Here is a 27,604-nt window from a genome sequence, read left to right on the forward strand (position 1 = left end):
GGAATGAAATAGAAATTCGAATGGACAAACAAAGTAAATAAGTTGGGCAAGATTTATCGGCGTCAAAGCAGTCATCACTTGTTAGTAAACATAACGGTCATTCGGTTGCGAGTTCAACTCTAAGCATGGTTGTGGCCACCTATCACAGTGGGGAGTTTTGACTGGTGGCTGCGATAGCATTCGTGTCCAACTCGTGTTGTTCCGGGACAACCCGGTTACGGAAAGGGGCGAGTGGTGACGAATGCTGAAATGCAAGGTTGTTCCGAGATAACATAATCATATCACTGTATTCGCAATGGTAACAAATTCGTCATTCTCTAGCAGGATATATCTAACTTGTACCTTATCTGTAAGCTGGGTGCTTGTGAAAACAAATTCCGCTTCAATAACTAATGAGAAATGAGTATCTTAATGCAAGGTAAGAAAATTCTACTCTGTCCTTGTAGCACGGGTTGCGAGCGGTACCTTTGATCTTACCCGTGCTGTATCATGGCAGTAAGAGCACGGTTTGTTAAAGATTATTACCATTGGCTGATGCCAAGATCAGCAAGCCCCGCCTACTAGCTTGAGAAATTTCAAACTTACAACAATGTTTCTTTAGTATTGTACACAGTGTTCAAGAGTAATAACGTAAATAAACAACAAAAAACAAAAGAAATGTTTAAAACTTTATTAAAACATTACAGTGTAACTGTCAAACATAAAAACAACTGGACACAGAACGCATTTTGCTAAATTCGGAATATTAATAGTTGAAATTTCTAATGTGCCTTTGAAAATTCCAAAGTTTACACTTGATTTAACAAATAGATTAAAGTTAAAAACGGTTCGAAGGCAGAAAGCATGTGACGTCATATTTAACGTCATATTATACGTCACTAAATTTTACACAAACTCGCGCAATTTTGGAATTACCGTCGCAACCCGTGCTACAAGTCACTTACAACACACCCACCTACTCGTCGTTTGGACGGTAAGAGAACGGATTGGCTTGGCATTTGATTGACAGACAAAATGATCACCTCGTCTTGGTGTGTTGTAACTATATCATACAAGGCCGGCCATATCTTGGCCCCTGCCTGCAGGCAATATAACACATATTTGGCCGCTAAATGTCTCGTGCGTAACGTCATGGAACGTTTGTGACGTAACAACGACAGATGGACGTCATATATGCGGTTATAACGTCACGTTTTGGCGGCTAAACGGACAATACAACATTAGTTTTCAAACAAATGTGGGTAACCTGAAGAACGTTGGCCAACTTGTGTTTTCACACGAAAAACATGTTACTTAACATGATAACATGAATACCTTTGATACAAGATGTCCTTTTCGAACAGGATAAGAGAACTAGTCCAATTAGAATCTTGGGTGTTTGTGAGTTTTTCCTCCAGGATCTGCACGTTCAAGTTTGTTTGTTTGTTGTTTAACGCCGCACTCAGCAATATTCCAGCTATATGACGGCAGTCTGTAAATAATCGAGTCTGGACCAGACAACCCAGTGATTAATATCATGAGCATCGATCCACGCAATTGGGATACGGTGACATGCATCAACCAAATCAGCGAGCCTGACTACCCGATCCCGTTAGTTGCCTCTTATGACAAGCATAGGCGCCTTTTACAGCAAGAATGGGTTGCTGAAGACCTATTCTACCCTGGACTGCTCCCACAATTGTACTTGTTGACGTTCATCAGCTGATAATTGAAAACAGTGCCTTTCTGATGAAGTCAACAAATAGAACTGCATTTTGTAGAAGTTGTCCACAAATACAACCTCAATTTTTACATTGACAGATACATAAATCATAACCGAACAATACATTTAAACACCAAACTTTAATTATTTAAAGTAAAGTATATTAACACGGAGCGTTGCTTTTTTCGTGACGTCATCCGTCCCCAGAAATAAATTGGGAGTTACGTCCCTTGGTTTTACATAAGTCATAAAATGGCGGCTATTACAATGACATTCTCTTGAAATAGAAGCTGCACCCAGCAAAGTTGGAAACTGAAAGAAATCCAGACCCGGTTGATGCTGAAAATGGATTAATATGAAAGTTCTGTGAACTCTGGGGTGAGTTTGAGTCATACTAAGGCTAGATAAGCGGCTGATGACGGGTATGGCCGCTTGAGGCGGCGCGGTTGGATTTCCGATACAATAGATCTATACACGACAGTGTGGAGTTTAGTAAGGGTCGCTATGTGGCTGAATTAATGCCGATGCGACGTAAAACATTAAGTCAAGTGAATTCTCTGTTCGAATGGATATACATGATCGTTCTGGCTTCAAAGCCTGCACGGGGCGGTCGGGTAGCCCAGTGGCTAAAGCGTTCGCTCGTCACGCCGAAGACCCGGGTTTGATTCCCGACATGGGTACAATGTGTGAAGCCCATTTCTGGTGTCCCCCGCCGGCTATTGCTGGAATATTGCTAAAAGCGGCGTCAAACCATACTCACTCACTCACTCAAAGCCTGCATCATTCACAGCCTAAGTCGCATGATGACATCGTCTCTATTTTTGACGTTATTTCTATTCACCGATTGAGGATTTCCTGTATAGCTTTTCCATATGTCTGCATTTCATTGATAAAGTAACCACACACTGACGTTCATCGGGAAATGAACGACAGTTAGCTTGGTAGTGTTCATCCAGACGAGGTCACCCGCTATTGTCAATATATAACGTCAACGCCAGAGAATAACCAGTCTCGATTATCGGTCGAAAAAGATTCCATTGGGTATGAATTGATCACTGGAAATCAGTGAAGACATGAGCTGATCGCGAAAAGAATATTATGAGTATGTCCTGTTCTAACGGAAGCACCCGCCTCGGGCATAGCATCCCAGTGGGCTATCACTATAAATTTGGCATTAGTCCGGACGAGAACAAGCAAGCAAGCGTTCAGGCGCTCACGCACGCACACACACACACACACACACACATGCACGCACACACACATGCACGCACACGCACGCACGCACACACACACACCTTGTTTGAGGATGTAACAGAAACTATTTCATATGATGTTTCAGAAGGTAGTTAAGAACTTCAGGTTTGCGAATAAATTTGGCCGGCTTGTACTGTACGCTGGATGCCTCTGGATTGACGCTCAGAATGAGCCGTCTGACGCCTTCAAACGTCCCCCTCTCCATCTGCAGCACCACTGGCTCCAGGACACCACCGTAGGCGACGATTTCTCCGTAGTCTTCATGACAGGAGGCGAGACATGTACCCAGCTGAAACAACCAGAGAGTCATTATATATGCGGTATAGACTGGTGTAATAGTATGTGTTTATAAGACATTTATTGTGATATTAATTTGTTTTTTTTTGTTTGTTTGTTTGTTTGTTGTCTATATCCCAGATATATGACGGCGGTCTGTAAATTATCGAGTCTGGACCAGAAAATCCTGTGATTGACATCGATCCGCGCAATTGGGATACGATGACATGCATCAATCAAGTTAGACTAACATTTAGTCTATGAAATCTTTTGTTACACAATACCCTTCTCGATTCTAAAAATATAAAAAGAGCTGGCTAGACTTGCTTTTGTATACGTTTCTAGATTGTTTTTTTTTCATAAAATAATTATATTCCAGTCATGGGATTACAACCAAGCCATCGGGCCTGACCACCCGATCCCGTTAGTCCCCTCTTACGACAAGCATAGTCGCCTCTTACGGCAAGCATGGGTTGCTGAAGACCTATTCTACCCCGGATCTTGACGGGTTGTGATATTACATGTACATGTGTGGTATATAGACCCTTGTAATATTACATACTGTATATTATTACATGTACAGTGTATTTTACGGAAGTTAGCTCACAGCTCGCACATGTCTCCATATGAACAGTAGGGGCTTCTTTTGCAACTGCTTGTGTCTATTTGCCAAAAATGATCTAATATCTTCGTATAGAAAGCTATGCAAGTTTTGTGTAAGAAATCACATATTCATTTCAAAAGTTGACACTAAGGGATGATACTGTTAATATGGTGACACTAGGGTTACATTTACAACTGCTAGCGTTCATGTCATGTAATATCTCTGGATAGAATGTTATGCGATTATGTTTAAGAAAACACGTATACAAGTAATATTTGTTTTGGAAAACAAACTATGCAATCATAAATTCATTGCAAAAGTTAACACTTAGGATTGATAAAGCAGCCCTAAGTGATCCTATGATGACACTTGGGGTTACATTTTCAGCTGCTGGTGTTCATTTGCCTAAAATGATCTAAAATCTCTGCATATAAAGTTATGCAATTGAGTTTTTAAGGACCTGTTTGAACATGACCTTAACACTCTTTTTAGAAAGTTGTATACTTGTGTTTTTGAAAACCTGTTTGAAAATAATATTTGTTTGTGAAAATACACAAAGTAAATATAGATTCATATAAAAAATATACCCGTGCTCGTAGGTTTCACCGGAGTGGTAAACGTCTGAGACCTTCATCAATTCGGGCTTTCCTCCCACATTAAGCTGATACACCGTGATATAACTGGAATACTGTTAAAAGCGGCGTTAAATCCAACCCACTCACTCACTCCAATCCCGGTTCGCCCCGATTATGTTTCCAGGTTTGTCAGCACCATACCGTGCACGTGGGTTTCACCGAAGGGGTAAATATCTGACACCTGCATCACTTCGGGTTTTCCTCCCACATTAAGCAGACAAGCCGTGTTACGACTGGAATACTGTTAAATCCAACTCATTCACTCACTCACTCTCTCACTCTTGTCTCAACTATTATAACAAGATAGAGTAACGCCCCCTTGTGAAGGATAAAATATTCACAGAAGCACTCATAAAATATCCTTACTTATTCTTTACGCATATATCTTCAAAAAGTTAGGTATAAAATATTTTCGTAAGCATTAGGTAACACGTGACCTCGGCCTTAGATATTTGATTTAGCGGTTTCAGTGTATTCCTTATTTGGTAGTTAGAGTGTGTGCACTGAATAAACATTTAAGTAACAATAAATATTAAGCTAGACCAATTATTAGCTTTGATAAATAAACAGCGGGAGCATGAAAAGTAGGGCAAGGTGACCTTTCCATATCAATGATAGTTGTTTACTAAGATACACAATGAAACACGCCACTCGTGTAAATATCTAGGTGTCGTACCACCGCATATTTGCCATGCTTTTCCTGAATCTTGTCAATCACATCAGTGCCAAAGGGACAGAGAATTCAATGGTATTATGATTATGATTATGATTATGATGATATACAGATAATTTAAAAAAAAAAACCCAGCAAAGAGGGATTAGGTGATCCTGACACAGTCAGGCTCGTTAGGCTCATCATCAGCTGAGGTCCCTAACGCGCAGCCTAGACAGCGAATGGGACTTCTCCCAGGAAGCCCTGCCCGGTCGAACCCACGGAGAACTTTTCAGAGAATGTGAAGACTTTCCAACACTGCAGCCTTCTGCATTACCCAGATTGTCAGAAGGGTCGTATCCCTGGTAGCAAACCCGGGTACTCTCCCAGTGTCAGTCAACAGATTGGGAGGTACCAAACCTAAGGCACCGAGAACAATGGGGAGTCCGACAACTTGGTACTTGGGATACAAGCGTGACATTTCGAAAGCGAGGTCCGCATATTTGCCATGTTTTTCCTCAATCTTGTCAATCACATTAGTGTCAAAGGGGACAGAAAATTCAATGATATAAATGATTTCATTGGATTTATCAAAAAGGACAAGATCACGTTTGTTGGCCTGGATACGTCCGAGGCTGTAATTGGGCCTATTCAAAAGAATTTTGTATTTATCATTTTCTATGACGCCCTCTACATATTCCGGGTCATACCATGGGTGGACCTCTGTGGCAAAACCACAAGCATGGCGAAGACGGTAATAAAATGATCGAGCTACACCATCATGTCGTTTAAGATACTGTGTTTGTGCCAAAGCTGGGCATCCACTGACAATGTGTTGGACAGTCTCATTAAATTCATTACATAATCTACATTTCATATTATATTTTACATTTTGTTGCAAAATCACACATTGACGGTTTCGATAGGGAAGTGATTGGTCCTGAGCAGCAAACAGAAAGTCTTCTGTTTCACTTTTCAGGCCAGACGACTTCATCCAAGCGAAGGACTCTGCAGGGTTGTTGATCTTCTCAACACACTGCACATAAACTCGATGCAGTGGTCGTTCAGATAGCTTCTCCTTTAAAGACTGAGTCTGGGCTGATTTGATATGGCACTTCGCTTTGTTGACACTCATTTCTGTACCGCCCAGCAGCACAGAACCATCAACACCGACATTGAGATTATGTCCTACATCCTTGGCTCGTTTAAAAAAACCTGTTGAATGCTTTGCCTTGTGTTTCACAATAGGATCATCAGACAAAAAGGGGCGGTCAGGTAGCCTATTGGTTAAAGCGTTCGCTCGTCACGCCGAACACCAGGGTTCGATTCACGACATGGATACAATGTGTGAAGCCCATTTCTGGTGTCCCCCGTCGTGATATTGCTGGAATATTGCTAAAAGCGACGTAAAACCATACTCACTCACTCACTAAGACAAATAAATGTGTGCAAACGTGCACAATGCAATTCTACCATTAAGAACCCAAACGTTAATCAAACCACGCCCTATTATTATTATTATTATTATTATTATTATTATTATTATTGTCATCATCATAATTATCATTATTATAGATTAAGAGTTATGGTTTCACCAGTTCCTTCTCTGTGTCTGTTAGAATCACATCCTCCACAAGTTCCACGAATATGTAGTAGAAACAGTTCTTTGGAATATTCCCTGAAACAAGAGTCGATCAGTCAAATGTATTTCGTGACGTAATATGTGGAGATTGTCAGTGGCAGCAAATGATTGAAGCGCTCGTAAAATGTTAAGGGCTGACGTGACCAGACTGTAACAGCAAGTGTGATGCAGATTGGATACATTTTGTCCTTTTAAAGGAACAATCGATGTTTCTGATTCCCTTTTTATGTGCCAATATAAGGAGATCATTCGTCCACACTTAATTTGCAAGACACTGAGCGGTTTAACAATGTGCCTATGCAAACTGGTGGCAGTTGTGAACCTTATATTTTGATTGCATTCGTCACCATTCGCCCCTTTCCGTAACCTGCAAGAAGACTCGTCCCCCTATCGATGACTGTTATGTGCGAAAATACGACAAACCAATCAGAATGCGCGTATGATTTCAAGTTCATCGTCAAAGAATCCCTCCGAAATAATTTTTGATTTTTGACTTACCACCGAGGTAACCAGTTAGTCTTTTGACTTACCATCGGAGTGACCAGTCAGTCTTTTGACTTACCATCGGAGTGACCAGTCAGTCTTTTGACTTACCATCGCAGTGACCAGTCAGTCTTTTGACTTACCATCGGAGTGACCAGTCAGTCTTTTGACTTACCATCGGAGTGACCAGTCAGTCTTTTGACCTACCACCGAGGTGACCAGTCAGTCTTTTGACTTACCATCGGAGTGACCAGTCAGTTTTTTGACTTACCATCGGGGTGACCAGTCAGTCTTTTGACTTACCATCGGGGTGACCAGTCAGTCTTTTGACCTACCACCGAGGTGACCAGTCAGCCTTTCGACTTACTACCGAGATGACCAGTCAGTCTTTTGACTTTCTACCGAGATGACCAGTTTGTCTTTTGACTTACCATCGGGGTGACCAGTCTGTCTATTGACTTACCATCGGAGTGACCAGTCAGTCTTTTGACTTACCATCGGAGTGACCAGTCAGTTTTTTGACTTACCATCGGGGTGACCAGTCAGTCTTTTGACTTACCATCGGGGTGACCAGTCAGTCTTTTGACCTACCACCGAGGTGACCAGTCAGCCTTTCGACTTACTACCGAGATGACCAGTCAGTCTTTTGACTTACCATCGGGGTGACCAGTCAGTCTTTTGACTTACCATCGGAGTGACCAGACAGTCTTTTGACTTACCATCGGAGTGACCAGTCAGTCTTTTGACCTACCACCGAGGTGACCAGTCAGCCTTTCGTCTTACTACCGAGATGACCAGTCAGTCTTTTGACTTACCATCGGGATGACCAGTCAGTCTTTTGACTTACCATCGGAGTGACCAGTCAGTCTTTTGACTTACCATCGGAGTGACCAGTCAGTCTTTTGACTTACCATCGGGGTGACCAGTCAGTCTTTTGACCTACCACCGAGGTGACCAGTCAGCCTTTCGACTTACTACCGAGATGACCAGTCAGTCTTTTGACTTACCATCGGGGTGACCAGTCAGTCTTTTGACTTACCATCGGAGTGACCAGACAGTCTTTTGACTTACCATCGGAGTGACCAGTCAGTCTTTTGACCTACCACCGAGGTGACCAGTCAGCCTTTCGTCTTACTACCGAGATGACCAGTCAGTCTTTTGACTTACCATCGGGGTGACCAGTCAGTCTTTTGACTTACCATCGGAGTGACCAGTCAGTCTTTTGACTTACCATCGGAGTGACCAGTCAGTCTTTTGACTTACCATCGGAGTGACCAGTCAGTCTTTTGACCTACCACCGAGGTGACCAGTCAGCCTTTCGTCTTACTACCGAGATGACCAGTCAGTCTTTTGACTTACCATCGGGGTGACCAGTCAGTCTTTTGACTTACCATCGGAGTGACCAGTCAGTCTTTTGACTTACCATCGGAGTGACCAGTCAGTCTTTTGACCCACCACCGAGGTGACCAGTCAGACTTTCGACTTACTACCGAGATGACCAGTCAGTCTTTTGACTTACCACCGAGGTGACCAGTCAGTCTTTTGACTTACCATCGGAGTGACCAGTCAGTCTTTTGACTTACCATCGGAGTGACCAGTCAGTCTTTTGACTTACCATCGGAGTGACCAGTCAGTCTTTTGACCCACCACCGAGGTGACCAGTCAGACTTTCGACTTACTACCGAGATGACCAGTCAGTCTTTTGACTTACCATCGGAGTGACCAGTCTGTCTTTTGAATTACCATCGGGGTGACCAGTCTGTCTTTTGACTTACCATCGGAGTGACCAGTCTGTCTTTTGACTTACCATCGGAGTGACCAGTCAGTCTTTTGACTTACCATCGGGGTGACCAGTCTGTCTTTTGACTTACCATCGGAGTGACCAGTCAGTCTTTTGACTTACCATCGGGGTGACCAGTCTGTCTATTGACTTACCATCGGAGTGACCAGTCAGTCTTTTGAATTACCATCGGGGTGACCAGTCAGTCTTTTGACTTACCACCGAGGTAACCAATCAGTCTTTTGACTTACCATCGGGGTGACCAGTCTGTCTTTTGACTTACCATCGGAGTGACCAGTCAGTCTATTGACTTACCATCGGGGTGACCAGTCTGTCTTTTGAATTACCATCGGGGTGACCAGTCAGTCTTTTGAATTACCATCGGGGTGACCAGTCAGTCTTTTGACTTACCATCGGGGTGACCAGTCTGTCTATTGACTTACCATCGGGGTGACCAGTCTGTCTTTTGACTTACCATCGGGGTGACCAGTCAGTCTTTGAATTACCATCGGGGTGACCAGTCTGTCTTTTGACTTACCATCGGGGTGACCAGTCAGTCTTTTGAATTACCATCGGGGTGACCAGTCAGTCTTTTGACTTACCATCGGAGTGACCAGTCAGTCTTTTGACTTACCATCGGAGTGACCAGTCAGTCTTTTGACTTACCATCGGGGTGACCAGTCAGTCTTTTGACTTACCATCGGAGTGACCAGTCAGTCTTTTGACTTACTACCGAGATGACCAGTCAGTTTTTTGACTTACCACCGAGGTAACCAGTCAGTCTTTTGACTTACCATCGGGATGACCAGTCAGTCTTTTGACTTACCATCGGGGTGACCAGTCAGTCTTTTGACTTACCATCGGGGTGACCAGTCTGTCTTTTGACTTACCATCGGCGTGACCAGTCAGTCTTTTGACCTACCATCGGGGTGACCAGTCAATCTTTCGACTTACTACCGAGGTAACCAGTCAGTCTTTTGACTTACCATCGGAGTGACCAGTCAGTCTTTTGACTTACCATCGGGGTGACCAGTCTGTCTTTTGACTTACCATCGGAGTGACCAGTCAGTCTTTTGACTTACCATCGGAGTGACCAGTCAGTCTTTTGACCTACCATCGGGGTGACCAGTCAGTCTTTTGACTTACCATCGGAGTGACCAGTCAGTCTTTTGACCTACCATCGGAGTGACCAGTCAGTCTTTTGACTTACCATCGGAGTGACCAGTCAGTCTTTTGACTTACCATCGGGGTGACCAGTCTGTCTTTTGACCTACCATCGGGGTGACCAGTCTGTCTTTTGACCTACCATCGGGGTGACCAGTCAATCTTTTGACTTACCATCGGGGTGACCAGTCTGTCTTTTGACTTACCATCGGGGTGACCAGTCAATCTTTTGACTTACCATCGGGGTGACCAGTCTGTCTTTTGACTTACCATCGGAGTGACCAGTCAATCTTTTGACTTACCATCGGGGTGACCAGTCTGTCTTTTGACTTACCATCGGGGTGACCAGTCAGTCTTTTGACTTACCATCGGGGTGACCAGTCTGTCTTTTGACTTACCATCGGAGTGACCAGTCAGTCTTTTGACTTACCATCGGGGTGACCAGTCTGTCTTTTGACTTACCATCAGAGTGACCAGTCAGTCTATTGACTTACCATCGGAGTGACCAGTCAGTCTTTTGACTTACCATCGGGGTGACCAGTCAGTCTCTTGACTTACTACCGAGATGACCAGTCAGTCTTTTGACTAACCATCGGAGTGACCAGTCAGTTTTTTGACTTACCACCGAGGTAACCAGTTAGTCTTTTGACTTACCATCGGAGTGACCAGTCAGTCTTTTGACTTACCATCGGAGTGACCAGTCAGTCTTTTGACTTACCATCGCAGTGACCAGTCAGTCTTTTGACTTACCATCGGAGTGACCAGTCAGTCTTTTGACTTACCATCGGAGTGACCAGTCAGTCTTTTGACTTACCATCGGAGTGACCAGTCAGTTTTTTGACTTACCATCGGGGTGACCAGTCAGTCTTTTGACTTACCATCGGCGTGACCAGTCAGTCTTTTGACCTACCATCGGGGTGACCAGTCAATCTTTCGACTTACTACCGAGGTAACCAGTCAGTCTTTTGACTTACCATCGGGGTGACCAGTCAGTCTTTTGACTTACCATCGGGGTGACCAGTCTGTCTTTTGACTTACCATCGGAGTGACCAGTCAGTCTTTTGACTTACCATCGGAGTGACCAGTTAGTCTTTTGACCTACCATCGGGGTGACCAGTCAGTCTTTTGACTTACCATCGGAGTGACCAGTCAGTCTTTTGACCTACCATCGGAGTGACCAGTCAGTCTTTTGACTTACCATCGGAGTGACCAGTCAGTCTTTTGACTTACCATCGGGGTGACCAGTCTGTCTTTTGACATACCATCGGGGTGACCAGTCTGTCTTTTGACCTACCATCGGGGTGACCAGTCAGTCTTTTGACTTACCATCGGGGTGACCAGTCTGTCTTTTGACTTACCATCGGGGTGACCAGTCAATCTTTTGACTTACCATCGGGGTGACCAGTCAGTCTTTTGACTTACCATCGGAGTGACCAGTCAATCTTTTGACTTACCATCGGGGTGACCAGTCTGTCTTTTGACTTACCATCGGGGTGACCAGTCAGTCTTTTGACTTACCATCGGGGTGACCAGTCTGTCAATTGACTTACCATCGGAGTGAACAGTCAGTCTTTTGACTTACCATCGGGGTGACCAGTCTGTCTTTTGACTTACCATCGGAGTGACCAGTCAGTCTATTGACTTACTACCGAGATGACCAGTCAGTCTTTTGACTAACCATCGGAGTGACCAGTCAGTCTTTTGACTTACTACCGAGATGACCAGTCAGTCTTTTGACTAACCATCGGAGTGACCAGTCAGTTTTTTGACTTACCACCGAGGTAACCAGTTAGTCTTTTGACTTACCATCGGAGTGACCAGTCAGTCTTTTGACTTACCATCGGAGTGACCAGTCAGTCTTTTGACTTACCATCGCAGTGACCAGTCAGTCTTTTGACTTACCATCGGAGTGACCAGTCAGCCTTTTGACTTACCATCGGAGTGACCAGTCAGTCTTTTGACCTACCACCGAGGTGACCAGTCAGTCTTTTGACTTACCATCGGAGTGACCAGTCAGTTTTTTGACTTACCATCGGGGTGACCAGTCAGTCTTTTGACTTACCATCGGGGTGACCAGTCAGTCTTTTGACCTACCACCGAGGTGACCAGTCAGCCTTTCGACTTACTACCGAGATGACCAGTCAGTCTTTTGACTTTCTACCGAGATGACCAGTCTGTCTTTTGACTTACCATCGGGGTGACCAGTCAGTCTATTGACTTACCATCGGAGTGACCAGTCAGTCTTTTGACTTACCATCGGAGTGACCAGTCAGTCTTTTGACTTACCATCGGAGTGACCAGTCAGTCTTTTGACCTACCACCGAGGTGACCAGTCAGCCTTTTGACTTACCATCGGGGTGACCAGTCAGTCTTTTGACCTACCACCGAGGTGACCAGTCAGTCTTTTGACTTACCATCGGAGTGACCAGTCAGTCTTTTGACTTACCATTGGAGTGACCAGTCAGTCTTTTGACCTACCACCGAGGTGACCAGTCAGTCTATTGACTTACCATCGGAGTGACCAGTCAGTCTTTTGACTAACCATCGGAGTGACCAGTCAGTTTTTTTACTTACCACCGAGGTAACCAGTCAGTCTTTTGACTTACCATCGGGGTGACCAGTCAGTCTTTTGACTTACCATCGGGGTGACCAGTCAGTCTTTTGACTTACCATCGGGGTGACCAGTCTGTCTTTTGACTTACCATCGGCGTGACCAGTCAGTCTTTTGACCTACCATCGGGGTGACCAGTCAATCTTTCGACTTACTACCGAGGTAACCAGTCAGTCTTTTGACTTACCATCGGAGTGACCAGTCAGTCTTTTGACTTACCATCGGGGTGACCAGTCTGTCTTTTGACTTACCATCAGAGTGACCAGTCAGTCTTTTGACTTACCATCGGAGTGACCAGTCAGTCTTTTGACCTACCATCGGGGTGACCAGTCAATCTTTCGACTTACTACCGAGGTAACCAGTCAGTCTTTTGACTTACCATCGGGGTGCCCAGTCAGTCTTTTGACTTACCATCGGGGTGACCAGTCTGTCTTTTGACTTACCATCGGCGTGACCAGTCAGTCTTTTGACCTACCATCGGGGTGACCAGTCAATCTTTCGACTTACTACCGAGGTACCAAGTCAGTCTTTTGACTTACCATCGGAGTGACCAGTCAGTCTTTTGACTTACCATCGGGGTGACCAGTCTGTCTTTTGACTTACCATCGGAGTGACCAGTCAGTCTTTTGACTTACCATCGGGGTGACCAGTCAGTCTTTTGACTTACCATCGGGGTGACCAGTCAGTCTTTTGACCTACCATCGGGGTGACCAGTCAATCTTTCGACTTACTACCGAGGTAACCAGTCAGTCTTTTGACTTACCATCGGAGTGACCAGTCAATCTTTTGACTTACCATCGGGGTGACCAGTCAGTCTTTTGACTTACCATCGGGGTGACCAGTCAGTCTTTTGACTTACCATCGGGGTGACCAGTCAGTCTTTTGACTTACCATCGGAGTGACCAGTCAGTCTTTTGACTTACCATCGGGGTGACCAGTCTGTCTTTTGACTTACCATCGGAGTGACCAGTCAGTCTATTGACTTACCATCGGAGTGACCAGGCAGTCTTTTGACTTACCATCGGGGTGACCAGTCAGTCTTTTGACTTACCACCGAGGTGACCAGTCAGTCTTTTGACTAACCATCGGGATGACCAGTCTGTCTATTGACTTACCATCGGAGTGACCAGTCAGTCTTTTGACTTACCATCGGGGTGACCAGTCAGTCTTTTTACTTACCACCGAGGTGACCAGTCAGTCTTTTGACTTACCACCGAGGTGACCAGTCAGTCTTTTGACTTACCATCGGGGTGACCAGTCTGTCTATTGACTTACCATCGGAGTGACCAGTCAGTCTTTTGACTTACCATCGGGTTGACCAGTCAGTCTTTTGACTTACCATCGGGGTGACCAGTCTTTCTTTTGAATTACCATTGGGTAGACCAGCCTGTCTTTTGAATTACCATTGGGTAGACAAGCCTGTCTTTTGACACACTAGCGTGGATACCCGTCGCTGTCACTTGACTTACCAAGAAGTTTGTCCACATGGATATTTTCCGTTGCCATGTACTGCTGTATTGTACCCGTCCATTTCTCCTCTGCCATTCTGACAGCTTCATTGAAAACTACTTCGGGATACCTGTCCGTGTTTGCGCTGAGAAAATCGCCAATTCTGTAAATATAACAATTAGAGGAGGTGTAGTCATGTTTAAGTTCGTCTTTCTGATATAAAGGCTGATTGAATGATTGAGTTCAGTGTAGTCATGTTTAAGTTCGTCTTTCTGATATAAAGGCTGATTGAATGATTGAGTTCGGTGTAGTCATGTTTAAGTTCGTCCTTCTGATATAAAGGCTGATTGAATGATTGAGTTTGGTATTTTTTATTTTTTACTTCGTCTTTCTGATATGAAGGCTGATTTAAAGCCTTTCGGTCGATCGAATGATTGAGTTTGGTTTAATTCTGCTAGGACCAGTATTTCAGTTATATCATGGCGCATCAACCCGTGAAGATCCGGGCCAGAATAGGTCCTCAGCAACCCATGCTTGCCGTACAAGGCGACTATGCTTGTCGTAAGAAGCGACTAACGGGATCGGGTGGTCAGGTTCGCTGACTTGGTTGACCAAAATGTGCGATCTGCAACAGTTATACGGCCCGTCTGTCACTCGTCGCATTTAACTAAAAGTATTAAAGCCATCAATTATTAAAGACTTATATCTTACGGTGACCAAAATTGATTTGTATGTCTCCACCATTCACTATAGGAGGATGTGGGAGCAACTTTTAGCCATCGTCACAGTGAATCTAGATGTTTAAAACACAACCTGCTCTAGTTTTATATGTATGAATAATAAAGAGATAACTCAAGATCTTGGTAGGTAAAAAATACATAAAATTCCCTGACAGTTGCACGACGTTTATGGTACGAATAACAAATATGACTCGTGTTCTCAGCTATGTCCCTCTTGATTGCTGCAATTCAAATTATAAAAGGTTATAAACACTGTGTTATCTGCCAGCATAAAGACATATAAGTGTTATAAGTGTTATAACCATCAGAACTTCAAAAATATATAAGTTTGGAACTTATACATAAGTATCCGTTCGTATATAAATATAGCCTACTTGTTGATACAACCTATCTTGATTAAGTTAAATGAATAAACTTGTTATACTTTTTGTTATGAGTACAGTACACACTTGCATCTACAATCACGTGAAGTCCGCAGTGTTAAGAAAGCCCTCAACTAAAGTCGGCACATATTATTATGGACCATACAGTTAATGATACCGACATTTCCCGTATTTAAAACTCGGAACTCTATACGAAAAATAAAAACTTCAGGGAATTGACTTATTATCCTACATTAACATAAGCAAATCTAACATAACATAAAATATACTGAACAACAAAAAGTCCTGTGACATTGAATAAGATTTAATGCAAAGTTATGTTTTTTACCAAATCTGAAACAATTTCGGTTTGCACCAGATAAAAGACGCCTGTAAGTGTTCAAATGGTTTAATTTGCCATACTGACTTCAGAAAATGCGTGATTTCATTAAAAAAAACCCATGAACATGCCAAATGTCAATTTACAAATCAGTAGCGTGTGTGTCTACCTCTGGTCGCGATGCAAGCACAAACATCTTTGTTTCATGGAATGGACCAGGCGTCTCACAAAGTCCTGCTGGAGCATGTTTCGAAGTTCCTGGAGTGTCTGTGGAACACGTGGTTGACGTCGAAGGCGCCGATCCATCTCATCCCACATGTGCTCGATTGGTGAGAGATCAGGGGAGCGAGCCGGCCAGGGGATGACATTCACGTTGTTTTGTTGAAGAGAATCCTGAACAAGTCGAGCAATATGAGGCCGGGCGTTGTCATGTTGAAAGGTAATGCCTGGGCCATGACGACGCAAAAAAACGGTAGAACAACAGGGCCGATGATCTCGTCGTGGTAGCGCTGTCCATTGAGATTTTCCTCTACCACTATCAAACGGGTCCTCTGTTTTGCTGTAATCCCACCCCATACCATAACGCTGCCGCCCCCGAACCGATCTTCTTCCATGACACAATGATTGACGTAACGTTCACCTCGACGTCGGTACACTCAAATCCGTCCATCGCTGTGGCTGAGGTGAAAACGAGACTCATCAGTGAATAGAACTTGTCCCCACTGCATGGCCGTCCTGCGTAGACGCTGTCTGCACCACTGTAGACGTGCTTCACGGTGGTTTCCTGTCAAAATGGGACGTCTGGCGGGTCTTCTGGCGACAATCCCTGCACATCTGAGGCGACGACGTACAGTTTGTGAAGATTTTCGTCGAAGGCCAGGGATGCTTCTTGCAGTCACTGTTGCTGGCTGGAATCAATTTCGTAGGTGTGTTGTTCGAATCCAGTTGTCTTGTCAATTATTGGTTACGCGTGGCCTGCCACTCCGAGGATGGTCTCTGACTGCATTCGTCTGTTGCCAACGTTGCCATTAACACCAAATGGTGTTTCTGTGGACGTTAAATTGTCTTGCAACATCACGTTGACTCGGTCCTGCTTCAATCATACCAATGGCTCGCAGACGCTCATTTTCGGATAGGCGTGGCATTTCGTAATGTTGAATAATTGCGTAATTTTGTTGTTTTTCTGAGTGGTTGTTGTCAGCACGATGCTAAACAATGCATATGGAATCCCGTAAACGCACATGTTTTTTTTTACCCATTCTTGGGTAGTGAAATGCATGGGGCTTGCATAAAACTCAACTTTTGCATGGAATGCATGCTTTTCTGTAGCAGTTTTTGTGACTTGATTCCATACATGTACTGCAATATTGAAAACCAAACTCTACTTGTTTGAAAAATACACTAAAATATTGGTGTTACAGGACCTATTGCTGTTGAGTATACTTCAAAATACTACAGATCTTTTGCTTTGTGGAGATGCTGCACTGACTAAACATGTCGTCATTCACACAATCTTCACAACAATCCTACCTTTGACAAAACTGATACTTGGGTGCAGTCTCTTCATATCCAGTTATTTTAACCAGATCTTGGCTCCTGTACCTGAACAGACCTGTTCTCGTGGTGACGACAATTTCATACGTCTTCCCGATCTCAACCTACAATGAAATTGTATCTGTCTTTCTCTTGGTGACGACAATCACATACATTTTCCCGATCTCAACCTACAATGAAATTATATCTTTCTATCTTGTGATGACGACAATCCAATACGTCTTCCCGATCTCAACCTACAATGTAATCATATCTGTCATTCTCGAGCTGACGACAATCTCGTAGGTCTTCCCGATCTCAACCTACAAGATGAATGATTTATAAATAAATTGGAACTAATATACGTATTATTTTTTCGATTCATTTATAATCATTATTGAGCACAGGAATGCAGTTTATTAGGTGTTATATATATTGACAACATATTGACAACAAAAACGTCGCCGATCCGAGGACTGCTTATCTACCGTGTGACATCTTTTGCGATAAATCAGTTAGGTCTGTATGATTACTGCTGGCAATGGTTATACGTGTAACAAAAATGACATAATTACTTTAATAAAGCGACAAAACCCTTTCCATATCCAATAGAAATCTCTGCATAAAGCAGAGTCGATTGTACAATTCAGACTATATCATGTAAATCACTATCAAACAGGTTTTCGCGGAAAGGTGAGCATATCCTGACCCAACGTCGGCCCCCGTCACAAACACATGCAAAGGTAAGTCAATTGACTCGTTAATCGGGAATGTGTTATTCCTGACGTTTTCGCTAGGAACACTATCGTTTAATGAGGTTTCAAAGTAAATGAAGCAGAACAAAAGGGTAGAAATGACCTGAAAATATACCGATCTTACCTCTGTGGCTAGGAAAGTATCCGGCTGTTCTTTAGATGTATCCTCCTCTCGAATAAATTCATAGAAGTTGGCTTGTGGGTTGATTGTGTACTCGACAACACCTGGGTAACTGTCACGCGAATTGACACAAACTCCATACAGTGCCTCTGTGGCGATGTGGTATGGGGAGAAGATGGGCGTGTCGCCTATATAACGCTGTAACAGTTTGGCCTGAAATGGATTATTTAAAGCATTACATTTGACCTCTGTTCAACAAAGTCACCTTAGCGCAACGACTGTCGTAAGTTTTCGAAGTATGAGAGTTAGGATCTTAGTGCTGAGGTCGTTTTGTGGAACGTGCGTCTAACCAATAAAAAGTCTTATGAAATCGGCATGTCGAATGCAACATTCTGCATCTGAAACGTGGCAAAGTAGAAGAGGGAGAATCAGTCAGTTTACTTGGGGGAGGAGTTATTTCCCATCTCTTGGAAAGTCAGGCCTATACATACTTAGGGATGCAGGTTAGGGGCGAAATCAGAATGCCCATTTCAAGGAAAAAATGAGGGTAGAGTACAAATGTAGACTTAAGAAAATCAGAGTTCAGAGATGAACGCTCGCAAAAAGTTAAAGCCACAAATACTTATGCTGTACCTGTTCTTTCATATTCTTTTGGTGTTGTTGATTGGAAGAAACAAGAAATTCAGGGATTTGGCACCCTCACACGAAGAATCATGTCAGACAATAGATCCCACAACCCTCGCTCTTCCCCCAATCGCTTATGTTTACCAGTTATGGTGGGAGGGCGTGGTTTGATTGATATGGAGGCTCTTCATCAGAGAACTGTTTTGTGCACTTTTGCACACATTTATTTGTCCTATGATCCTCTTGTGAAGCACGTCAAGACTCATGATGAAGACAAGGCAGTCCAAAAGATTTCTTAAACGACCCAAGGATGTGGGACATAATCTGAATGTTAATATTGATTTTGTTGATAGTTCTGTGCTGCTGGACGGTACACAAATGAGTGTCAACCAAGCGAAGTGCCATATCAAATCGCCCCAGACTCAGTTTTTCAAGGAGAGGCTATCTAAACGACCACTGCATCGAGTTTATGTGCAGCGTGTTGAGAGGTTCAGCAACCGTGCAGAGTCCTTTGCCTGGATGAAGTCGACTGGCCTGAAAAGTGAAACAGAAGACTTTCTGTTTGCTGCTCAGGACCAGTCACTTCCAACTCGAAACCGTCAATGTGTGATTTTGCATCAAAATGTAAATATGAAATGTAGATTATGCAATGAATCTAATGAGACTGTCCAACACATTGTCACTGGATGCCCATCTCTGGCACAAATACAGTATCTTAAGTGACACGATGGCATGGCACGATCCTTTTATTGCCGTCTTCGCCATGCTTGTGGTTTTGACACATGTCCATCCATGGTACGACTCGGAATATGTAGAGGGCGTCATGGAAAATGATAAATATGGTGTTAAGCCTCAGACGTATCCAGGCCAACCAATCTGATCTTGTTCTTTTGGTTTAATCCAATGAAATCATTAATATAATTGAATTTTCTGTCCCTTTTGACACCAATGTGATTCACAAGATTCAGGAAAAACATCGCAAATATGCGGATCTCGTTTTCGAAATATCACGCTTGCATCCCAAGTACCAAGTTGGCCGACTTCCCAATGTTCTCGATGCCTTACGTTTGTTACCTCCCAATCTGTTGACTGACATTGGGAGAGTACCCGGGTTTGCTGCCAGGAATACAGCCCTTCTGACAATCTGGGTAATGCAGAAGGATGCAGTGTTGGGGAGTCTTCACATTCTCCGAAAATGTTCTGGGTGGGTTTGACGAGGCAGCGCTCCCTGGGAGAAGTCCCACTCGCTGTCTGGGCTGCGTGTGGAGGGGGCAAGGGCCCTGAGCTGATGATGAGCCTAACCGGCCTGACTGTGCAAGGATCACCCTAACCCTCTTTGCCCCGTTTATGTATTTTAATAAATAAATAACAGTTTAACTGTTTCATCAAAGACCCGCCGCTGAATTCCGGGGAAGAATCGTCAAGCCCATTGAAGACATTGCAGATCGTCATGGTCATGCCATTTGCGTGTAATCGGACCAACTACTGATTCATCCCAAGAAGATCAATGATGTATAGGTTAAGTATTACCTCAAACAAATTTCTAAACCGATCATTCTATCCTTTGATGAGCCTAAGCCACAGTAATAGATATGTAATGGTGTCGTCTGTGGCTTAACGCAACGTTCCTATACACTGACATCGTCAAATACATGCAGGCCGCTGTGATACGAGGGGCGTTCAATAAGTTTTGCAACTTCAATATAAGACCAAGTCGCAGAATATCTTTTGCACTTTTTAATTTTTCAATATAATCTTCTTTCACCTCAATACACTTATTCAATTTGTCCTTCAAGATTTTAATACCACTTTTATGGAAATCCGCAGATTGGCCCTCTAACCAAGCCTCTGTGGCAGCCTTTATGTCCTCGTCATCCTGGAAGCGTCTTCCACGTAGGGCAGATTTCATTTGCCGGAACAGGAAATAGTCACTGGGGGCTTAGTCTGGGCTGTAGGGTGGGTGATTTAACTGGAAGACAGAGGCGTGGTTAGAGGGCCAACCTACGGATTTCTATAGAAGTGGTATTAAAAGCTTGAAGGACAATTGAAATAAGTGTATTGAGGTGAACGAAGATTATATTGAAAAATAAAAGTGCAAAAGATATTCTGCGACTTGGTCTTATATTGAAGTAGTATCAGTCATGGTGTCTATAGTTGCCGTATACGTTTGTTTTGTTCTTTTGGGGACTAGCTACAAATTCTATCCATTTTAGCTGTAAAAACGGTAACGTTATTTTTCGGGCATTATTATTTGCAGAAGCCCCCGGTCAGTTCAACTGCCCTTCTTTGCCGACTACTCTATAATCTGTGTTAATAAAGTCACGAACGTGATGTCTTAAAAAATATAGTCCTTGCACATCGCAGTTTAATGATATACAAACACAAAACAATGTCGAATAACGAATTTCAGTGCCAGAACTGTCATGTGAAATATGTGAGGTGGGTTTGCGAAAATCCAATACTGCTTTTACTGACGGTATACGGTCTTATAATAGGTTAATAACAACCATCTTGGATGTTTACTGATGGTATACGGGCTCATAATGGGTTCTGCTCCCTGATTGGTCAATTTCACTTTGAGGCTAAGTAATATTTCACACTGGGCATAAAACATCATTCACATACAATTTTCGCCTCAATAACTTAGAGACCCTCACTCACTCACAACCAATACGACCCGTGAAGATCCGGGGTAGAATAGGTCTTCAGCAAACCAGGCGACTTTGCTTGTCGTAAAAGGCGACTAACGGGATCGGGTGGTCAGGCTCGCTGACTTGGTTGATGCATGTCATCGATCCCAATTGCGTGGATCGATGTTCATGATGTGAATCACTGGATTGTCTGGTCCAGACTCGATTATTTATAAGACCGCCGTCATATAGCTGGAATATTGCTGAGTGCGGCGTAAAACAACAAACCAAACCAAACCACAACCAATACTAACTGAGTTTTCGTAGTTTCCCGTGGCCGTCCCTTTGATAAGACAGCAACCAGGCCAAAGCTTGAGCACCATATTCTGACCTCCATAACTCAGAGCTTCCCTCACTGCAGCGGCTCTAGCTGGGTCTGGTCTAATATGACATTGAAGCTGTCGACGAAGGTCATCTGTGATGCTCAGCTCCATGGACAAAGTCCCACGCTCCACATCATCACACAGCTCCCCCCACCTCTCCTCCACCATACGGAAGAAGTTCAAAGCAACTGAAGCAGTCAAGAAGGACAGGACTTTGAGGTCGGGTTCCAGAAGGCCAAAGAAAGCATGGACGTACAGCGACTCTTTCTCCGTCGCTATCGTATACACAGGAGAAGGGGAGGCTGTAAATGGCCAAGGTGGGTAGCTGGAAGAGGAGGCGGGACCCCGTAGGACCCCCGGGGCGATCTCCTTTGGGGGATCGATCACTCGAACGTCATGAAGCTTCTTTAAAGAATACATTCCAGGATAAGAATACATTTCAGCCTTCACACATAGTAGAGACATCAATATAGTATTGGTGTAGCTCTCACTATTCCGAGGAAAGATTTTGCTTCTACCAGACGATGTTCCAGACGTGATAGATAGGTAGTTCACGGGTTCTGGGAACAGTACATTGTCCTTTCCCTCCAAAACCAGTTGAACATATTTCTCATACGATCTGTAATCAGTCAGTTGGTGCTGGGAACGAAACTCGCCCGTAGTCCTAATCCTATGAAAGCTGTGGTCTGTTCCGTACACGGTGTCCGAAGACTTCTGAAGGATCTCCTTTAGTGTGAGGTCTTGATATTTGGCTGTATGTGTAATCCAGGCATGGAAGCGTTGTCTGACTGAGGCATTGCTTGTCCTGAGATTCCTGTTGAACGTCAGCTGGTTGTACAGTGACTTGAATGTGTGGCTTCTGGCGGGTGAGAGACTTGCAACATGAAGAAGGCCACCAGCCATCACCATCATTGCCGATGCCAGAATGAACTCTGAAAATGAATGTTTTAATAAAAGCATCAATTATCACATCCTCATATATAGAATATCCGTAAGATACACGTTAGAGTAAGTGAGTATGGTTTTACGCCGCTTTTAGCAATATTCCAGCAATATCTCTGCGAGGGACACCAGAAATGGGCTTCACACATTGTACCCATGTCGGAATCGAACCCGGGTCTTCGGCGTGACGAGCGAACGCTTTAACCACTAGGCTACCCGACCGCCCCTCGCGTTAGAATAGATCTCAAACAACCCTTGCGTGTCGTAAGTCGTGACTAACGGGATCGGGTGGTCAGGCTCACCGATTTGGTTTATGCGTGTCATGATTGTATCCCATTTGCTTAAATTGTGTGGATCGATGCTCATGATATCAATCACTGGATTGTGTGGTACAGACTCCATTATTTACAGACCGCCGTCATATAGCTGGAATATTGCTGAGTCCGGCGTTAAACAACAAACAAAGAACTGTTAAAATTCAGCATATTGAAATATGTTTGGTGACAAAAAATTACTAATCACCCAGTAGTCTAAAGCGGCGACTAACGGGATCGCGTGGTCAGGCTCGCTGACTTGGTTGATGCATGTCATTGTATCCCAATTACGTGGATCGATGCTCATGATGGCAATCACTGGATTGTCTGGTCCAGATAGGATTATTTAGACTTCCGTCATATAGTTGGAATATTGCTGAGCGCGGCGTTAAACAAACAAACATGATAGTTGCGATACATTGATCATTTGTTCAGTGATGACCTGAAGCTAAGTTATATTCGACAATCTTAGGAAACTAATGTTTTAAATCCAACCAATGTCTGACAGATACATTACGGCTGTGATGTACAATAAATGGGACAAAGTTGGACACATTCAGCTTACCCTGACTGCGTGAGACACGAGACATAGTATAGTGTTCGACCCGTGAAGAGCCGGGGTCTTCAGCAACCCATGCTTGCCGTAAAAGGCGACTATGCTTGTCGTAAGAGGCGACAAACGGGATCGGGTGGTCAGGCTCGCTGATTTACTTGATGCATGTCATCGATCCCAATTGCATGGATCGATGCTCATGATATCAATCACCGGGTTGTCTGGCCAAGACACGATTAATTTAAGACCGCCGTCATATAGCTGAAATATTGCGGCGTTAAACAACAAACAAACATAGTATAGCGTTCATCATATCAATCACTGGTTTGTCTGGCCCAGTTTTCGATTACTTACAAGTCGTCGACATGTTGGAATTTTGCTGAGTAACGCGTTAAAAACAAAAAAATGAAACGTACCAATCACATTAATCCATATCACCTGGAAGTCCTTCTCTGTGTCCACGCACAGACATTTTATTCCATGAGCGGCAAGTGTCGTCCCCGTGATGACCAGAGTCACCGCGACGCTGGAAAACACGAGTACCCAGTTCATGGTAACCCATTGACTGAAGCTTTCTTTCTTCTGACAACAGTTGAGCTCCTCGGATGAATGTTCTCTGGGTGAATTAGATTTGACGTTACTGAAGTTTTCGAAGTTTCTCACATCACTTCTCTGTTAATTTGGACAAAAACCGTCAAAACTTGTCACTTCGTTGTCAGTGCTTAAAGCGATGAGTTTTATATTACCACACACGCCATTACCAAAAATGAATTATTCAACAATAAATATACTTGTCATTGTAGTGTCAAACGTCATAGAATGTGGGTCAAGGTATGAGGGCCTAGTGGTTAAAGTGTTCCCTCGTCAAGCCGAAGACCCGGGTTCGCTTGCCCTCATAAGTACAATGTGTGAAGCCCATTTCTGGTGTCCCCCACCTTGATATTGCTGGAATATTGCTAAAAGGGGCGTACCACAATACTCACTCAAGGAGCGTCCGGTCGATATGGACATACTTATATTTGTAATATCTGTGGTATCTCTAATGATGTTACTCACTATTAATCGGGACCCGTGAAGATCGGGGTAAAGAATATGTCTTCAGCAACCCATGCTTGTCGTCAGAGGCGACTATGCTTGTCGAAAGAGGCGACTAACGGGATCGGGTGGTCAGGCTCGCTGACTTGGTTGATGCATATTATCTATCCCAACTGAGTTGGTCGCTGAAACTCTTTTGGATTGTCGGTTCATGTGGGCAAGAAACAGAATGAGTCAGTTGTTATATAAAGGTGTGTTCCGAGAAATACATACTTGTCTTAAGGATATCGGCTTATCTGTGTTAAGGGTAGTAACGCGTTCCATGATTCGCATTTCTAAGATCTTTGTTACTTAATTTAACTGTCCAAATATAAGGAGAAGGGAGGTAGTGTGCATTTTAAAAGTTTTTGCATAAAATTATAATTAAACGAGGGCTGGTCAAAAGTTTTAAGTCTGACTAATTTTCAACCATGTTTTCATTAAAAAGTGAACTAGTAAATATAGTACATTGAGTAGTTCATTGCAAGTGTATTTGGTCTTTCGAGGCCGTTTGTATATTAGTGACAGCCAGTTGAACGTGATACGGTCCAAATGGACACAGAAATTGAACGTACGACTATCGAGCAGACTTTAAGTTATTGACTTCAGAGAAAGGTACTCCCAAGGAAATTCATGACCGCATGTCACAGGTGTATGGGGATAAGTGCCCTAGCTATTTCACCGTTAAACGTTGGGCAGCTATGTTTATGGCTGGGAGAACAAGCCTTGATGATGGCCCTAGGCCTGGACGTCCCTCAACTTCCATCAATGAAGTTTCAATCAAGGATATGGAAAAACTTAAACTGTCAGATAGACGTTTTTCCGGGTGGCTTCAGAAAACTTCTTTCTGACTGGAATTGAAAAGTTTCACTATCGATATGAGAAGTGTATTGAAAAGCAGGGAGATGAAGTTGGGTATATATTCTCACAGTTGTTGGTTTTGTTTGTTAGACTTAGAACCTTTTGACCAGCCCTCGTAGTTTCGATATTTTATAGGGGGCACGGCTGGCCCAGTCGTCTAAGGCGCAGCGATTCGCTGTGCAGAGTTGCGTCCCTTGAACACGCCAGAAAGCTATGATTGTGAGTTCGAATCCCGGTTCGCCCCGATTATGTTTCTAGGTTTGTCAGCACCATACCCGTGCTCGTGGGTTTCACCGAAGTGGTAAACGCCTGAGACCTGCATCACTTCGGGCTTTCCTCCCACATTAAGCTGACACGTCGTGATATAACTGGAATATTGTTAAAGGCGGCGTTAAACCCATCTCACTCACTCGATATTTTATAATATTGTAACAACATATCCGAAAACATCATACTTATAGTATTTATGTTATTGTGCACATTTGTGAGCATATGGAAACAAACGCAAGCATTTACGTATTTCCTTCAGTTTTTAATGTGCTGTGCATTCCACTGATATATAACACCATATTGTGCTAGGTTACAACGTTATGACGTCACAGTTGAAGGAATGTCGAGGTACTACTCTCATTACCCTTTGCTGAAAGCAAGACGCGACCTCTCGTAAAATGGGACCTTTTTCATGTTCTGTACATACGACCCTAGCTTTGAAGATTTGACATGTAGCCTACATTCTGGCTTCACTGTTTCGTATTCATAATGGCGATAGATTATAATATATGGGACTTCGTGTAGAAAGGCTTTGTGACTGTGATTATGTACAGGTTTTGACATTGCTGTCATATTGCTAACTGTGACCTAACACGGCTTTCCGAAATAATTCTGAAATAAATAGAGTCAGTGTATGTGTTCGCGTGGGTTCGTGCGTCTCTGTATATTTCAGAATAAAAGCTGTTTTAACACACACACCCCACCCCACCCCATATATACACTCTTCAAAAGAAAGAAACGCAAAGGTAGATGTTTAGTAGTTGTATTGTACCTAATAAAGTCGATATATATTATTTAATATCATAGATCCAAATATGAAATTTTTGAGCTCGATTGTCACATGTTGTCATTGTCCAAAGGCATTGCCCCGGGCCGCACTAAAGGCTTTACATCTATTCGGCACTGACTGGATAAGTGTACGAATTCTGACCTGCGGGATTCTTTGCCATTCTGCTCGTAACGCGTTGGCCAGTTGTGGAAGTGTCTGCTGCGTCTTCTGATGTTGACGTACATGTGGATCGAGTTCATCCCAGGGGTGTTCGATTGGGTTGAGGCCTGGAGATCTCGACTGCCAGGGCAAGTCGTTGTTGTTGGCATTATGAAGGTAGCCTACCGTGACACGAGCTGTGTGCGGTGGAGCGTTGTCCTGTTGAAACAGCTCCCTCTGGCGGTCAATGATTGGAAGAAAGTGAGGTTGAAGAATTTGATTCATGTAGCGATTTGCTGTCAAATTTCCCTGAACCACAACCAAGTCAGATCTCGTGGAGTAGGATATGGCCCCCACACCATGACACTACCGCCACCGAATTTGTCGAATTCACGTACACAGTGTGGGGCAAAACGCTCATTTCGACGACGATAAACACGTTGTCTTCCATATCGCCGGTGAAGAAGAAATCGTGATTCATCGCTAAACCACACTCGTCTCCAGTTTCTCAAATTCCAAGGATGTAAGGTATGGCACCAACGCAAGCATCGCTGTCGATGGATCTGTTGCAAAACAGGGACGATAACTGGTCTTCTGGGTCGTATATTCCAGCCTCGCGACAGTCTGGTCCGATATCCTCCTCAAGCCAGGGATGAGTCCTGCAGTCTCTGTAGCTGTGGCATTGTGATGCCGTAGATGGAACAGTCGAATGTAGCGACCCTGTGCAGGGGTGGTAACTCTTGGTCGGTCGGTTCTCGGACGGTCTGCAGTGGATTTGAACTGTGTGTATCGGTCATAAAGGCGGCAAATGGTGCTGTGGTGGACGTTGAAGTGGCGTGCAACAGAAGACTGCGATTCCCCTCTTAGGATACGTCCTATGGCGACGTTCCGATCGGCAGCGCTTTGTCTGGGCACTTTCGAA

General features: G+C 43.8%; 2 protein-coding genes across 2 annotated transcripts; both read right to left on the reverse strand.

The window, feature by feature from the left end:
* Window positions 1–1,665: 1,665 nt before the first annotated feature.
* LOC124140814 lies at window positions 1,666–14,743 on the reverse strand. Its single transcript, XM_046508588.2, has 3 exons — window positions 14,273–14,743; window positions 6,719–6,801; window positions 1,666–3,245 (listed from the first exon to the last, which is right to left on the reverse strand). Exons 1-3 carry the CDS (start codon window positions 14,346–14,348, stop codon window positions 3,021–3,023), a joined length of 384 nt encoding a protein of 127 aa, XP_046364544.1. The 5' UTR covers window positions 14,349–14,743; the 3' UTR covers window positions 1,666–3,020.
* Window positions 14,744–17,484: 2,741 nt separating this feature from the next.
* Window positions 17,485–26,852, reverse strand: LOC124140798 (indole-3-acetic acid-amido synthetase GH3.8-like). The gene is made up of 5 exons (XM_048386761.1): window positions 26,686–26,852; window positions 23,966–24,075; window positions 21,672–22,672; window positions 18,107–18,316; window positions 17,485–17,550 (listed from the first exon to the last, which is right to left on the reverse strand). Exons 1-5 carry the CDS (start codon window positions 26,850–26,852, stop codon window positions 17,485–17,487), a joined length of 1,554 nt encoding a protein of 517 aa, XP_048242718.1.
* Window positions 26,853–27,604: the final 752 nt, after the last annotated feature.

Source organism: Haliotis rufescens, unplaced genomic scaffold (assembly GCF_023055435.1).
Source record: "Haliotis rufescens isolate VD_foot unplaced genomic scaffold, xgHalRufe1.0.p SCAF_60, whole genome shotgun sequence".
NCBI classification, from domain to species: domain Eukaryota; kingdom Metazoa; phylum Mollusca; class Gastropoda; order Lepetellida; family Haliotidae; genus Haliotis; species Haliotis rufescens.